At 35.5% G+C, this 17,402-nt stretch overlaps 1 protein-coding gene across 1 annotated transcript in view; it reads right to left on the bottom strand.

The window, feature by feature from the left end:
• DIAPH3 (diaphanous related formin 3) overlaps nt 1–17,402 on the bottom strand; it is a 482,479-nt gene that overhangs the window by 248,559 nt on the left and 216,518 nt on the right. The window contains exons 18-19 of the mRNA XM_046664521.1: nt 7,667–7,762; nt 369–463 (exon numbers count right to left, since the gene is read on the bottom strand). Of these exons, the coding sequence (XP_046520477.1) occupies nt 369–463; nt 7,667–7,762 (191 nt within the window). The remainder of the gene's footprint in view (nt 1–368; nt 464–7,666; nt 7,763–17,402) is intronic.

The raw sequence follows: 17,402 nt of genomic DNA, 5'->3' as shown, positions 1-17,402 counted from the left end.
CATGACATATAAGCCTAAGAAAAACATGCTCTAAAATACACAAATAAGTTTAAATTAACGTATTACTAGTCTTAACTGTAGCAAAAACAAAAACATATATGTAAAATTAAACAATCTGCCTTTCAGAAACAGTCATTTAAAATAATTGAAATGTAATCATTTTGATAGCATTATATTTAGTTTGCAGTTAAGAGAAGATGCAGAGTTTCATCTCCTGGCAACGCAGAAGTTATGCTAAAACTAATTATGCAGCAATGATTTTCCAGTTGAATGATTTGGTTTAAGAATTTTGCTTCACTTACAGATTTCTATTTAATGAGAAGCTTGCAATGAAATATTGGAATTTAAGCTCTCTGCCTGTTTTTTACCTGAATCATAGACTCTGCCAACTGTGTTTCATCCACTTCCAATATCATCATTTTGATTTCCTCATATGGCACCCGAAAAGAGCTCAGGAAAATTGCTAAGAGGGGGGGAAAAGAGTATAAGGTAAGAAAAGAATTTGAGATATAGTTCTATATGTAAAATTAAAAATAATTCATAAGATGAGAGATTTTAAACATATAATTACTGTGTGAGAAACTTTCATTAGTACATACTATATCCTTCTCTAGTTTTAGAACTAGTGTTTAAACAATAGTCCTATATTATTATGCTGGTCCTGAGGTTGATTTTTAACACTTAGCTATGAGCCTATCATAGAAATGGTGCCAGTTTTCATGTGATTTAAAAAAAAAAAGTATGTTTAGTATCTGGAACGACAAGAACCATAAAGCCCCAATATGTGCATATATGTCTAAACATGTGTTATTAGCTTGTAGAATATCTCCCAGCCCCACTAAATAGTTCAAAAAATATTTTAAGAAAACTGCTAAGCAGTACATTAAGACTTTTGCAAGCAATAATAGCACTTCACTGTTCAAAAATATTGTAGACAATATGCCAGAGAAATAGCCTTTGCATGTAAGTAAAGCTTAAATATCGAATATGAAAATACAAATTTTCATGCAAAACTATCCAAATGGATTAGATGGGATAATACGCTATTACTGAGAATTCCAACATTATTTACATTTTCTTTTTGGTACTTCATATATCTAGTGTTAAAACATAATATCTTCTCAAAAACTACCGAGGCATATACGGATATTTTCACAGCATTAGATTTAATGCTGTTTCCCCCAAATTCTACTAGTATATTTCTTCTCTCCAGTGAGAGATGAAACTTCTCAAACACCCTCAGAACATGCTACCAATAGCCCACTAATTTATATGCTGAACTTATGTCATTTTGCCTGTAGAAATTTTCACATAAAGATATTTTTTTCAAAAGACTCAGAAAATATGATCTGCCTTTTTCCTGGAATAAACTGTCTTCCTGATTCCTGAGGATACCATGTCTCATCTACAGATGAATAACGAGGGTGGTGTTTGTATTCTTATCACCAGCTTCATTCACACATTTCTGAACTCAAACCGTCATAAATATGTGATAACAGTGCTAGAAATTATAGACAGGTATAATCCTGAATATCCCAAGAACAAGATGAAATTAAGGCTCTAAATGATATTGTAATAGACAGAGATTAATGGAATTATAAAAGGATAACCCTGTAGTAGACACGAGAGCATAAAAATATATTAACTATGTGATCAAGATAATAAGTAATTGATGGGGAGAGAATACAACCTAAATCTGTACACCACGTACAAAACTTGCATGTGACTGTAGAATTAAATGTAAATATTAACAAAAAGGAATACTAAAAGAAATTTAACGTGGCAAATTAGCTCATTTATGATTAGGGAACTTCTTAACCATAAAAATCATCAGAAACCGTGTGAAAAGACCAATTATCTGACAACATAAAAGGAAAATCACTAATGTCAAAGCACTTAAAACAAGTGAAAAGCAAGGATGCTGGGGGAACAAACTTGCCTCAAAATTCAGAGCATTTTTTTGCCTTCATTTATAGCACCATGAGGTCCAAATACAAAAGTGAGAAAAATGTATGTAAACTCAACAAAAAGAATAAGGAAAAGAATAATGTAATACGTTCAACCTCAGGAGTAAGCAAATTGAGAAGGCAAATTGGTAAGATGTATCTGGATTGTAAAGTTAGTAAGATGAGTAACATTAATCAGAATCCTTGAAATTATTGATTCACTTTGAGAAACAATGATTTTCACTCAAGAAACCACTCTATAGATACAATAACAAAACACAGAAAATAGAAAGATAAAAAAGACAGAATACTCTGAGGCATAACATACCAATTGCAAGAGAAATAAATGATAGTTTTATATCTCAGGCAGTATGGCAAACTAGAGAGAAACCTTTGAAATATCTTTAAAAAAAAATTTTTTTTAATCTTTTTTTTTTCCTGAGGAAGATTTGCCCTGAGCTAACATCTGTTGCCCATCTTCCTCTATTTTGTTTGTGGGTCACAGCCACAGCATGGCCACTGACGAGTGGTGTAGGTCCGCACCCAGGAACTGGATCTAGCCACCAAAATGGAGTGCACTGAACTTAACCCCTAGGACACAGAGCCAGTCCCTATTTTTAATCTTAAAAGCATTTCTAAGCTGTCCTAAAAGGAAGGAAAGCAGAAATCCTGGGAGAAAATGAAATAATTATTTTTTTAAATGAAAGAAAAGTTTGAATTATCGGCCAGGGGGAGAAAAAGACATTATTAAAATGAAACAAGAAGATTTGAGGGAGAAAAAAAGAACTTTTAGAAAAAAAAAAAAATATATATATATATTAAACTACTGAAATTGAAAACTCAACATAGGGATTAGACATTAGATAAAGAGAAAATTGATGACGTAAAAGACATTGGCAAAGAAGGTACCCAAAACACAAAGACAAGGAGATGGAAAAATAGGTTAAGAGACACAGAAGATGAGTAAGGATACCTAGGAAATGTCTACTTGAAGTTTCAAAAGGAAATCACAATAAGAACAGGAAAGAAGCATATTTAAACAGAAAATGTCAGAGAATTTTCCAGAATTAGAGAAAGACAAATTATGAGAACAAGGAAGCTTAACAACCCTCAAACATGATAAACTTTTTAAAAAGCCACACTAGATTCCTGTACAACACTAAGCCCTGGTGAGGTTTCGAGTGGGAGCACTAATGGTGGGAGAATAAACTGGTCCAAACACAGATCAGGTATAGACTTTAGAGCAGGGGTCACCAAACCTCTTCTGCAAAGGGCGACAGAGTAAATATTTTAGGTTTTGTGAGCCATGCATTCTCTGTCACAATAACTCTGCTACTGTAGCACAAAGCAGCCATAAAGAATACGTAAACAAATGCCGTAAGTTCTAATAAAATCATGTTTAAAAACATAGGCAGTGGATAAGATTTAGCCTAAGGGCCATAGTTTACCACGACCTGCCTTGGTACCACCAAAAAATGGGAAACAACCCAAACATCAACCAAGGGTTGAATGAATAAAGTATAATATTCAAAGAATGTTAAACTAAACTGCAATGAGAATGAATATCCTACAGGTAGATACATTAACATGGTATGATTTTATTTATGTAAAATTCAAAGTCAAAACCAAACAACTGAGGGCCAGCCCCAATGGCCTAGTGGTTAAGTTCAGCGCACACTGCTTCAGGGCTCAGGTTCCCAGTCACGGACCTATAGCACTCGTCTGTCAGTGGCCATGCTGTAGCAGTGGCTCACATACAAAAAGAGGAAAATTGGCACCAGATGTTGGCTCAGGGTGAATCTTCCTCAGCCAAAAAAGAAAGAAAAAAAGAAACACCAAACAGCTTATTGTTTAGGAACATGTACATGGTTGGTCAAACTATAAAGAAAAGGAAGGAAATATTTCACCCATGATTCAGGATAAGGTTAATTCTCACAAGAAAGGGGAAAAGACTGGAAACGGTCATATATAAGTCTCTAAAGTATTAGTAATGTTCCATTTTTTTGGCTACAGGTGTTTGATTTATATCATTAAATCATATCATGTATTTGATATATTCTCTCATGGGTAATATATGTCATAATATAATTAAAATAATTTTAAATGAATAATATGAAAACAAAATGGACTGGGAAAAATAGCTGGCATACTCTATGGTAAAGCATTACGTTTACCCAACTAAGGTCTCGCCCCTGTGAGGTACTCTCTAAGCCCTTAGAATGTCCTGCCTGATAAGAGTGTCTTTGTTTACTGGGGGGCACAGGGCCACACCAAGCAGTCTATGCTAACAATGTGATTTATGGTGGGGGTGTTGGGTCACACAGTATTAGCTTGACCTCTGGAGGGGTTGGAAACTGAGGTCAGTCAAGCAGGGGTTCAACCATCAGTAAATGGTTTTACTGGTGTACAGTAAAAACTCTGGACACCAAGGCCTGGGTGAGCTTCCCTGATGGGCAATAATCTGTGAGTGTTGTCACACACACAAGCTAGTGCTGTCCATGGCTTGCTTCACTGGGAGAGGACAACTGTAAACTTCATGCTTGGAACTTTCCTGGATTCTGCCCCACATGCCTCTTCTTTTGGCTGGTTTTAACCTGTATTGTTTTACTGTAATAAACCATAACCAGGAGTAAAACAGCTTGCAGGAGGTTCTGTGAGTCCTTCTAACAAATCACCAAACCTAAGAGTGGTCTTAGGGACCCCTTAACTTCGCAGATAAAAAAACTGTATCATCTCATTTATACAATTAAGTAAGTAAATAAATATTGAGAATAAACATAAATAAGATGTATAATTAACATAGCAACAAATAACACATGAAGAGTGAACTATGTTTTACATAGTTTATGAATAAGTTCTTTAGAAAACCTTTGCTGTAACACTAGGGCAAAAAGATTTACAGAAGTGTTGAAAATGGCCTAATGTATAACACACAATTCAGAACACAAGCAAAAACCTTTTTTAAAAAAAAAATATTTAAAAGTTTCTGAGAATAATATGAGATAATCATTCAAAGCCTCGAAAAGACCCATTAAAGTGAATCTTTTTACTAACATGCATCTTATCCTTCAAAATGTGATGATATCGACCCCAGTGGGAAGCTTGGAGTTCAGTGAAGGAGTGCAAAGCGTGCAAATTTTGTAACCACTCACACATGTTTTCTGCAAGGGAACTTATAAATATTTAAACCTTTACATTAATTCATCGATTCCAGGGTTCCTCCCTTTACAGCTCTAATACCCACTACAAAAAGTCTGGTAAAGCACATGAAGCTTGTACAACTGCCGAGCCATCTCTTGATCCTAGAACGGCTGGAATTCTAATCTTTTATGCTGACTCCAGAATCTGTGCCAAAACCTCTACGAGTGCATAATATAGGCAACTTAACCCACCTTGAAATAGGTAAACAAATCAGTGAATTTTAGATCCTTTCTTCACAATTCTACAGACCATTTCAGTTAAGAGAAAGTATCTTCGATTTCTAAGTGACAAGATAGAGTCAACGTATGAGATATATTCAGTATATCTCAAAAGACTCCGAATTTCAGAGACAAAAACCAGCCGTGAATCAGACTATAATTACAGTAAAGATTATAGGCTGCTAAAGCTTCTTAAAGCTTAAATTATAACACTTGTTACAATAAGAAAGGGCAAGAATAATTCTAGAATGGATTACATCATAATATGACAGGGGATAAATTCTGGACCTTTTGATCTTATACTTTAAAACATGTTTAACAATTAAATGAATGGATATATATCCTCTAGCTAAAGCAAACAAGACACACAGTATTGTTCTCTATGATAACGTAATTTTGTTATCTCAAAACAGGAATAGATATACCCTTTAGCTAGTGGCCATTTGCGAAATGAACAGCCTTATTAAGTCCCTGAATTGCTACACCCACCAGATTCTCCACCTGTAACATCAGTGCTACAACTAGGTGGTAGGGCTGTAGTAAAGATTAAAGAGCCAAATGCAGAACTAGCACAAAAAGATCACCAGTAATTATTAACTATTACAATTAAATTTGAAATCCTATTGAGCACATGTTCCGTAACATATAAATAATACTAAAGAACCCTGTCCAACAAGTCAATTATTCAACTTTGAGATGGATATTTAGATAGTAGCTTAACATGACTGACCCATCTGAAAAGAATTCTATTCAAAATGGTATTTCTGCAGGACCCCTAACAAGGCTGTTTAGATTCAAGGCGGGCAAATCGTAATGCAGGTCAGGGACATCTTTCAAGAAAAAAATCATCTCTTTCAGATGACAGAGTACAGAGCTTTTAGACATTATCTAAGTTAATCATGCTTTGAGCTGAGACAGTGTTCCTTTGGGTGGGAAACTTCCCTGAAGTAACATGTATCATGTAACAATCCTCCAAATTTCAGTGGTTTAAGCACACAAAAAAAATTATCTCCAATTCAGACTGCACGTCCATCACACATCAGAAACACAGGGCTCTGTTTCCTATGATCCTCACATCAGGGTGATGGACACCATTCTAACTGCCATTCTGGGTGCAGGGGAAAGAGCACTGGAGCTTCTCGCACCAGCAATTAAATGCTTCCACACCAAAGTGACCTCATCTCCACTTACAGTGACACTGGTCCAAGTAAGTCACATGGTGACACCCAGCTTGAAAGAGATAGGAACATGCAACCAACTTATGATCAGAAATAAAAAATCGCATATTGGCCATAGCATTAATGTCTGCACACCATCCAGGGGATACCAGCAGGCCTACACTGCAGAAAATGGATGGCCCTCTGTCATGGTATGAAAGGAAGGTGGTTCCAAAACTCACACCAAAGGAATGTCAACTCTGCCTTCTGCACACATTGCATCTAACTTAACTGCCCCTTTCGTTAACAGCATGGATCTTTATCCTCTCACTAAAGAACTGTTTTGTTCCAATATTTGTTAAAAGCTCACTGGAGGCATATAGTAATTGAAGAGCAGACTAAAAGCCATGTTAACTCTTCATGCTTCTAGATTCTCCACATTACATCTCTCTTGCTCCATCAGAAAGTAATATATACAGACATATTATCTCAGTTCCAAGCAGAACTATCTTTGACGCATTTAAGATGCAGTTAGAAATGAGTTAGAAGTAAAACTATTTGCCCTCTTCTCCCACAGTAATTCAGTCAGGAAGATAATTCAACACTGAGTATTTAGCTCCTGTAACAGTAATTAAATCTAAAATATTTCCAGTCGGTACTTTTGAGGAAAGGCTTTGAACTGCTCAGATGGGACAATGGAATTCATTTTATTCATCATCCTTGTTTCCATTAATATTCCAACCTCCTTTGTGTGTGATCAAGTATTACAAATAATAGAGATTCAGAGGAATAAAAAAAATAATACACCACCATTTTTGTTTTTCAAAATATGATGTCATCACCCAAATTCTTAATTCTTTATTTTTATACTTAAAAAAGAGACTAGAAAGGGCAGCTTTCTTTTCAGTCACAGGAGACGTATTTTCATTCTCAATCCTTTTCTTAGCTGTATTTTCCAGTATGCATTAATCTTTGGAAGAATTTAACTCAAAATTTGCCTAAAGGAAAGTTATCTTTGAATTTATTATGCAAACACTAATAATAAAATAAAATGAAAAATAAGTCATAAATAAAATGAAATAATTAACAGAAACCACCTCCAGTGTGTTTTGCTAACTTAATAATACCAAAATTTGATACTTACAAAGGTTCTGGGCAATTTTAGAATCTAGAAATTTAAGTTCTTTAATTTTTTTCTTAATAGCTTTCTTCTTTTCAAAATCATCTTCTTCCCTTTTCTCTGTAAAAAGAAAGGATAGATCCATGTTAGGGTCAGGATGGCATTCAACTGAAAAAGGACAGGATGTGACCTTTCTGTCATCAAAAATTCGAAAAAAGAAATCTTTTAAATCACATAACCGTAAAAATAATAAAAGAGACATCCCAGGACTCAAACTATTCCAAATAGGCACTGGTGGCTCTTATGCAAGAAAAACTAAGAGTAAATATTTGAAGGTCTAACAAGAAAAAGAAAAACTGACGTGCACTATGGAAGCCAATACCATCAGGTGCGAGAATAAGTGCAGTTAGCTCATTTGAAGAGCACACAGGACACAATGATAAAAATAAATATACTTACATTTAGAAAAGGTTAAGAAGTTAGCTCCAAGAGAGCCAAACAAAAACACACACAGCTGTTTTATGTTTGATACACCTCATATACCAAGCTTATTTAAAAATATAGCTCATATGAACCTAGAAGAGTAGACTGTCTACAATTTGCTTTCCAAATCTTGGAGAGAGAGTCAAATTTTGATACTCAGCTTATTACGAGTGTTTTAAAATCAACAAATGCATTTAACCTCTCTATCCCTGGTTAAAAAAAAAAATAAAAAATAAGAGAATAAATATGTCATGCTAAACAACATGTGACCAGCTGTAACCAATACTGTGGCTATTTCAGCTGTCCTCTCCTTTGTGTCCATGGACAGCCCTTCTGATTAAAGTCAGTCATCTTTACAAAATTAGGATCTTGATAACAAAGAACAATGGAGCAAAGTGTTCAGTTAGCAATGTACAAATAAATCACTAAGGCTAGGGGGAAAAAAACTTCAAAAAGCATCTTCATACATAAGATGGCACATTACAATTACATTTCTTTTATATCAGAAATGCATATTATAATTATATGCTTTGGTACATAGTGTGAGGCAGAGATGAAATTTTAATTTTTTAAAAAAATTAAGTATCTCTGTACCATTTTATGAATAATCAACCATCTTTCTCAACTGACTCTACATTACACTTTTATGTTATACGTGCTTTTCTGGGTTTCTACTTCTGTTCCATTGTTCAATATACTACTCCTGAACTACTATCACCATCTTCAGCACTGCAGATTTATGATATATTTTATTAATTGGTTTTTTGAATTATTATTCTTCCTTTTCTAAATTTAATTCACTTTAACTCATTTTTCTGCATGAATTTGAGTAATTCAAAAGTTCCAAAAATAAAATCCATTAGAATTATATTTGAATTGCAAGGCATTTGTAAATAGACTGAGAGATTTGATATGTTGACAATTTTCAAACTTTCTAATCATGAAATGACATTTGTCTATAATTATTCAACATAACACAGTATTCTTCATAGACAACCTGCATATTTACTGTTAGTGTTAGGTAATTTATGTCTAAATTATACTAAGCATTGTGGGTGGGGGTTAGAGATTGGTTAATTCTACTCCCCCCCCCATACTTCCTAACGAGTTACTGCTGCAATATAGAAACTTTGCTAAATTTTGCATATATATTTTATCATCAGCCATTTTATTCATCCTTTCATTCAAATAAGAAATATTGGTTAAGCATCAACTAAAAGGGACTGTGCCAGGGAACACAGACACAACACTAAAGAAATAGAAACATCCTGTGACCATTCTGGTGGCACAGTGGTTAAGTTTGCACACTCTGCTTCAGTGGCCCAGGGTTTGTGGGCTCGGATCCTGGACGCAGACCTAGACACAACTCATCAAGCCATGCTGTGGTGGCATCCTACATACAATATGGAGGAACAGTGGCACAGATGTTATCTTAGCAACAATCTTCCTCAAGCAAAAAGAGGAAGATTGTCAACAGAAGTTAGCTTGGGGCCAGACTTCCTCACCAAAAAAACAAATAAACATACAAAAAGTAGAGACATCCTGGCCTCACAGAATTTAAGGACCAATAGAGATGATTGCAAAGTAAATGGCTATTACAATACATAGACATATCTGCGATGCTTCAGTAAGAATCACAGGAGAATAAAGAAGAGCTCCTAACCCACACTTATCAGGGACAGTCTTCATGGAATGAATGATATCTAAGCAAAAGCTAGAAAAAGAAAGTAAGTTAGGCAGGTGAGAAGGTTTTGGGCAGATGGGAGAAAGGGCACAGAAAATGGAAGGACAGTGAAAGGTCTAAAGGTGCAAGAACTTGAAGGGCACAGAATGAATTGAGAATAATAAGAGCACAGATCACCGAGTGAAAAAAATGACCTCAGAATTGAATCAGGCGCCAGATCATGCAAGACCATTTAAGTCGGATTGAGAAGTCTAGATTTTATCCTACAAGCAATAAGGAGCCACTGAATGTTTAAGCATGTGAGAGAAATCAAAAGAATTGCATCTTAAGAAAAACTCCAGTTTTTAAAGGTGAATTTTTGAAACAGTAGCAAAAGTAATGGTAGAAGGGTAAGTCAGAAGGGGGTTAACGGTAATTCAAATGTGCCGTCACCTGGGGTAGAGAGATGGGATGAGTCCCAAGAGTAGAATCTAGCCCAGATCTATCTCCTGAGTTCCAGACTTGAACGTCAAACTGCCTGCTCTCAGCATCTCTACTTAGGTGTCTAACGGGCACATTCAACCTAACATGTCCAACACCAAAAACACAGACACCTCCATACCTGCTCTTCCAGCAGTTTTCCTCATCTCAGAAAACGGGAATGCTTTAGTTTCAACTGCTCAAGTCAAAAAGTTCGAAATCATCTGTCTTTCCACTACTTCCTTCACAACCACATCCAATCCATCATTAAAATGAGCCCTCTCACCCTCTCCCTGACTACTACTACTTCCCTGCTTGTGACTACAATTCTTTCTCACCTGAATCACAACTGCTTTCCAACTAGTCTCCCCACTTCCAGGCTTGACCAACCACAGTCTCTTCACCACGATGCAGCAAAAGTTTCCTGTTAAGCCTTAATGGAAAAGCCTTCCCTTACTGCTTTATATAGAATAGCAACTCCCCCCACTTCATCATCCCCTATCACCATCGCTCTGCCCCTTTTTTCTCCTCCAAAGCACTTTAACATATCATAAATTTTTTATTGTCTCTCTTCCTCCATTAGAAAGCAAGTCCCTTAGGGGTAGAAATTTTGCTCACCATTGTATCCTTAATGGCAAGAATAAGGTCTGGAACATGGCAGGTGCTCAACAAATGTCTGTTGGATGTATGTATCTGTGTATGTGTGCCTGTGTGTATGCCTCCTTATATATATGTATGCATGAACCTACACACTACAGAAGAATAAAGGGGGAACTCAGGTTTAAGCAATCAGGCAGATGAAGGTGGTGCTCTTTATTTAGTTCAACAACAAATAGGAACAGGCTTGAACTAGTCCAGTTTTAAACATGCTCAGTTTGAGGACTCTTGCACATCCAGGGGTCAGGAACAAGAGGGAGCTGGATGTACAGATATGGAGAAGAGAAATCTGGAATGGAGATACATGTACCAGTCCTATTAGATATTCCACGGACTGTCACAGGTTTTCCAGGTACCAGCAAGTCATGACACATTAGTCTCCTTATTCCCAATACTTAAACCTTCTTGTTTTGTTATATTGGTTAAAATGTTCAGACTAATTTCAGGGCAAATTTCAAGGCTAATAAAAATCATGTTAGTGGACCTCCTTTCCTTAATCTGACCAAATAGCAATCCTCTACTTTTTAGAAAATGTATATATTATATTTTATTATCTTCAGCCTCAAGAAATGGGCATATTCTAATTTTTTAAATATTTCTCAACACCAATATCTTTTCATATTCTGAAACATTTTCTAGTCTACCTAAAGAAACTAGTAATCTTAAATTTTAAGTAACCTTTATTGAATGTCTACTAGGCACTGCACTGAACACATGCTGTCGCTCATTCTTGTATAATTTTCATAATAGTCATACCACTACCACTGTTATCATTATAACCATGATGAGAAAAATAATGCTCAGAGTAAGTAACTTTAAGCAACAAACCTGATAAAAGAATAATCACCAGACTTTGACTCCAATATTATTTCTACTAGTTGTGAAATGTGTTAGATGTCACATTGAAAAGAAAAAATCTACCAAGCAATCTTGACTACTTCAACCTCCAAATCAGAGACTGAAGCAATTTTAACCAATTCTGTCTTTTTATAAAAATGACAAATTACACACTGAGTTTAATGTATCAGCACACTCATAATGCCATGAAATTATGGTTTTCTTCTCTCTTCTCTGCTACCGTATAGTCAAAGGATGGTTGAGAAAAGATGGAACTGAAATAGTGAGAATACGGACAAAGAGATAGGAAGAAGCGAAGTTTTCTAAAAAGCCAAACAGCAGGATTCAAAAAAGAACAAAGTAGGAATATGCTTTTATTGATATGAACTCAGATAATCAGTCTATTATCCAAACAGACTGATTTGGATAAAATCTTTCATACTGAGAAGTAATGAAAAGTGATGTTGAAAAAAAATTGCAGCCAGATAATGGACTACCTCAAATCAGTGTAAAACCTGTGAAAATGTTTATGCAAAGGTCACTGACAAAGCAGGATCTAAACCTTGGACAATTAGAAGGATGCATTAAAGAGGAATACAAAAAAAGAAGGATGTTCAGTAGGAATAAAGGGGTTTTTTTGTTTTTTTTACACAAAATCCTGTTTCAGTCACCCATGCTGACAGTATCCCCCTGAGACAGTAGCTGGGAGAGAAGGCAGGGTCCTGCAGGGAACTCGGGCTTGGAATCTCAACACTGGGCCTGCACCCCGGCCCCGCCATGAACCAGCCATTGAACTGCACTAGGGCTTATGTCTATGGGCTGGGGACACCAGCCTAAGGAGCTGTGAGAACGAAATGAGGTGATAATTACCTTCTTGTAACCCTCCCCTGCTCTCCACAGTGACAGAGAAGTAAGTGACAAGAATCAGAGCCTAACCACAACTGAGGAGGCGATAGGAGAGCACATTTTAGACTCATGCCCCATCACTGGTAGAACTCCTCTTCTAAAGCTAGTACAAAACACACTTTCACTAAAAGACTAGATTGTCTCAAGAATGATGAAACTCTGAATCATAAAGTCCGATTATTAGTGTCATCTATACTTGTGATCTACCTGTTTGCCGTCAGAGGTCTGTGTTTAATCCTACTCCCTAGAGATGTTGTGTAAGGCTGCACTTCTTCTGAGAGAAGATTAACACTGTTCAAAACTGGTTCTGATCACTAACACAGCATATGCCACATTTTGTAAAGGTTTTATGTCAGAATGAAGTCAAAGATGGCAAAACTTTCTATATTGCCGGGAGCCATAAACTGAAAAAGTCTTTTTTAATTACATTTTCTCTTTATTCTTTTCTATTTTCAAAGTGCCAAAAATAGCAGCAAAATTATATAAAGACTCTCTTTTCAAAATCTTTTCCTTTATACTAAATTTTCCATTAAAAATCATAATTCCACGGAACATGGTTATACATCTTATTCCAGTTCATTTTCCATTATGTTCTAATCAGATTGATTAAAATTGTGACCTTTTTTCAGGAATAAGATTCCACATAAATTTTATCATACATTATTTTACCACTGCAAAAATTCCTAGAATATGCAGCTCTAAATGTATAACTAGCTAGTAGAGGCACAAATGGTATAAAATACCACTCTTTTCTTTCCATAATTGAATATTTTAACTAAGTAAATGCTACTAATAATTGTTTATTCTATTTTTATTGGTACTTCCTGGTAAAATATACTTTACAACAATATGTTTTTAAAATATGAAGCATTTTAATTTTTTTCTGGTATGCATTAAGCACAAATGCTATTAAATTTTACATGTTAACAATAAAATACCTTTTGTTCATTAGATTGTTATTACACTAGTCTTGAGAGGATAAAAGGAAGTATACGTGATTAAGTAAGCATTCTCTATGACACAGAGAAGCCAATAAAATGAACTCAACTGCAGAAATAAAGCAAGCATAAGTCAATTATTTAGGAAATGAAACCTGAGGTCTAGCACAATGTTCAAACGGATGAAAGGTGGGAGTAGGGAGACATATGAAAACTAGAGATTTGCATAAGAGTGGTTTTTCTTCTTGCTTTCTAACTACTGAGTTTTAAAGAGGCTAATAAATAGTCTCAAAAATTTATAGGGCCCAAATTTTAGAAGCAGAACAGCCCTTAAATATGAAGTTGATGAGGAGCCCTAAGCACAGAGAATACCAGTTCCTTGCCCACGGTTTGGCTTTGAACAGAACCCAGACAAGGGCTCTGACCACCACAGGCTCAGAGCAGCCTCTGGGGCCAGGAACCTGCATGAGGAAAACAGTCCACAATCAGGCACATAAGAAAAAGATAACTCCCCAAGTTTTGCCTGTACACTTGATTGAATTTTCCCTGGTTGTACATCTTCAGTGGAAGAGTGAGTCGGAAGGTGAATGGACCTGAGGGAGGGACGGGAAATGTTTGGTCTCCTGAATGAGCTGCATTTAAAGCTAGGTGAAAAAACTACAGTTCCAAAGAAAGAAGTCAAGAATTCACCTATTACTGCTCTCAAATGGTGGCAACTTTGGATAACGTTCATTTACTCAGCAATATAGGATGAATAGAAGGTACCTGGGAATCTCAAGGGTCAGAGATGGAGAAGAGCCGAATGGCTGTGAAAGGAAAATAGATTTCTGAGGGTTACTACTACTGGGTGGCTGTGATAGGATAACATGGTTTCAAAGATTTAGGCAGCTGGAAGGCAGAAGATATGGAATACCCAGAAAAAAGTAAAAACTTCGAATGAATTATTTTTTAAGTTAGCAATACCCTCTTGGCAAAATATCAATGTAAATGCTTTGGTATTGAAAACCTAAATTGTATAAATAGCTTTAGTCATATCTGATCTGTCAAACCCACTTTTAATATTTCTAGGCACACAAATAAATGAGTATGTACCAAACTACAAAGAAAATAGACAGGGTGAGAAACAGGCTATTTTTCTATTCAAATATTAATATATGACTGCCATAACTAATCAGAGTATTTTATACTAGCAAAAAGCTGTCTGTTTGGCAATGCCAGGCTAAGAATTACATAATATATAAGAAGAGTGGCTAGAGCACTAAATAAAATTATGTGGAATAAATTATTTCAACTACAGCAATCATCAGAAGTGCAGCAAATAAATGCATATTTCTCCTTATGTGACATTCTATGCTAGTAGACAATGTCACAAAACAAACAGTCTTGAAGGACTTTTCTCTACAACTCAATACATGAATAGAGAAAAAAATTTCACTGTTTAACAAGCACTTAATTAGGGTTGTATCTAGTTTTTTTGTTGTTGTTGTTGTTGTTTTTTTTTTACCATTATCACATGTACAAAAGGATTATTAAGGCATAGGGAATATATTCTATGAAAAATTTAAAGCATATACTTCAAAATGATAATGATTTCCACATAGTTGACCTAAAAAGCATTCATTTCTCCTCTCTCTATTCCTGTATGAAATAACAAACCAATCAAGGTATTTTATAAAAAGTGCTTGATCTCTAAGGGCCTTTGCAATCACAGAAATTAGCAATTTTGCTCATCTCAAAAGTATTACCACTACAAACCAAAAGGACCACTTTCTTGAGGTCCCCTTGTGTGTAAACAGCTCTTCATAACCAAAGATTTAGACAGCAGAAAAACAGGAGTTCACACCAAATAAAATATCAAAATCTTTCAAATTCATACATTCAACAACTTTAACTTAACAAGTTGTACATTTCGGAGAAAAATAACCGTGAGACAGTTAAGCCTATTTATCATGGATATCTTAGTATTAATTTTTTAATTAAATTAGTTACAAATTGAGATAAGCTCTGATTGAATGGACCAAAGGTCAGAGGGAGAAAAGTAAAAGGCAGCAGGAAAGAGTTAAAATCTCAGCTAAAAGAAAAATGGTGCCTGTTCTCACATGATCTTTCTTGGTTCATCATAAATTCTCATAAAAACATCCCTAAATTTTTTATTATGTATCCTCAAAATCTCCCCACTATAAAAGTCATCTTTCTAGTACCTGCCCTCCATAAATTCTTCCAGAATGTTGGTGCTTCCTGGTCATGGAATAATACGTGTATGCATAAAAAATAATTTTTCTACTAACTATTGTTTTTGCAAGTGCAACCTACTCCCCTATATCCTCCAATGATATTAGAAAGTAGAACTCTATATCTGTTAAAAAATTACAAAGCAGAGACTCAAAGTTAATGCATGATATGCTAATGCATACACAAGAGAATGTACTGAAGGGGAAAAAAAAAAATCCTATTATAAAAAGAATGAGAACTCAGTGTACATTCCTAATTTAAAAGAAGGATTAAATCCAAATGAGGACACAGGTAATTCAGAATATCGAGCATGCTGTAGAATGGAAAGACTTAATCAGCCAACTTATTAGTATTTGTACACAGTGCTAAGCAACTTGGGAATAGAAGAAGTAACAATAAATTATATTAACCAACAGATAAAAAGCAATGTCATATTAAATAGTGAGCAGACCATCCCTGGTGGATCAGAGTGTGAGGAAAACATAACACAGAGTTTCATCAAAATGGCCAGAGTGATTATCCAAAACTTGATAGAAGAAATGTGATCAGACATAGAAATCACTATTATGCTAAAATACTGAGAAAGAATTTCAGGTTTAAGAAGCAGAATTTTACAATGTTCTTAATTCTATTCAATGACAGCATGCTTGGATTCTTCATGATCCTGTATTTTAGCAAAAAACTAAGCAGAGTGTGGAGCATCAGTGCAAATTTCACACTAACGTTTGTCTTAGTATTAGAAAAATGAAGCTCTGGTACCTCGCCCCTACCATAAGAATCATGAACTTATCTCCACCTACAGGCTTAGCATTGCCCTAGGAAAGGGGTATATATGTCATCTCTAACCAAAAAATGCTTTACTCTGCGTGTGTGTGTGTGTGTGTGTGTGTGTGTGTGTGTGTGTATCTGTGCACACACGCACCAGTGTGGCAAAGAGTAGAAGATGGAGATAATACCTAGGTATTTGTTCAACTCAATTCAACTTTTATTATATAGCCTTTCTGACAGGTAACTAGTTATCCTGTCCCTCTGATTTCGTGTTCTTATCTCTGATAGCTCAGTTGAGAAGTCATTTCTCATCAGTGAATCTTTATTCCTGTGTTCTACGACGCTGCCAACTAGTAGTGCTCCAGATCATTCTGGTCTCCAATTGGCCTACTCGACTGGAGCTCCATTATTTGCTTGGTCTATTTTCTAGAATCAACAATTATGTGATAATTTGTATCCAAAATCACGCTAACTTGGAACTATTTTTTTTTAAATCTGGATTTTTGCTACTTGTATATCTATGTTATCTTCCCTTCAAGCTGGATCTCCTATTGTATAGAGCCTACACAGCCATATAAAACTCCTAACTCACGTACAGACCTCTTCCAGTACATCATCTTCCCTATATGCAACCCAAATGTCCCATATAAGGCTTCCAACTACAGGGAACTAGTTTAGGGAGGACTAGCAGGGGCCATGTTTTGGGGAAATGTTTTAAAAAATTCCCCATGATTGGGGAAATGTTTTAAGAAATAATCTTTATATGGGAAAGACAGGAAAAGGGAGTTAGTGTTTA

The sequence above is a fragment of the Equus quagga genome, chromosome 6, assembly GCF_021613505.1.
Source record: "Equus quagga isolate Etosha38 chromosome 6, UCLA_HA_Equagga_1.0, whole genome shotgun sequence".
Lineage (NCBI taxonomy): Eukaryota > Metazoa > Chordata > Mammalia > Perissodactyla > Equidae > Equus > Equus quagga.
The sequence above is the reverse complement of the archived record's forward strand: the minus strand, read 5'-3'. Positions and strand labels throughout refer to the sequence as shown.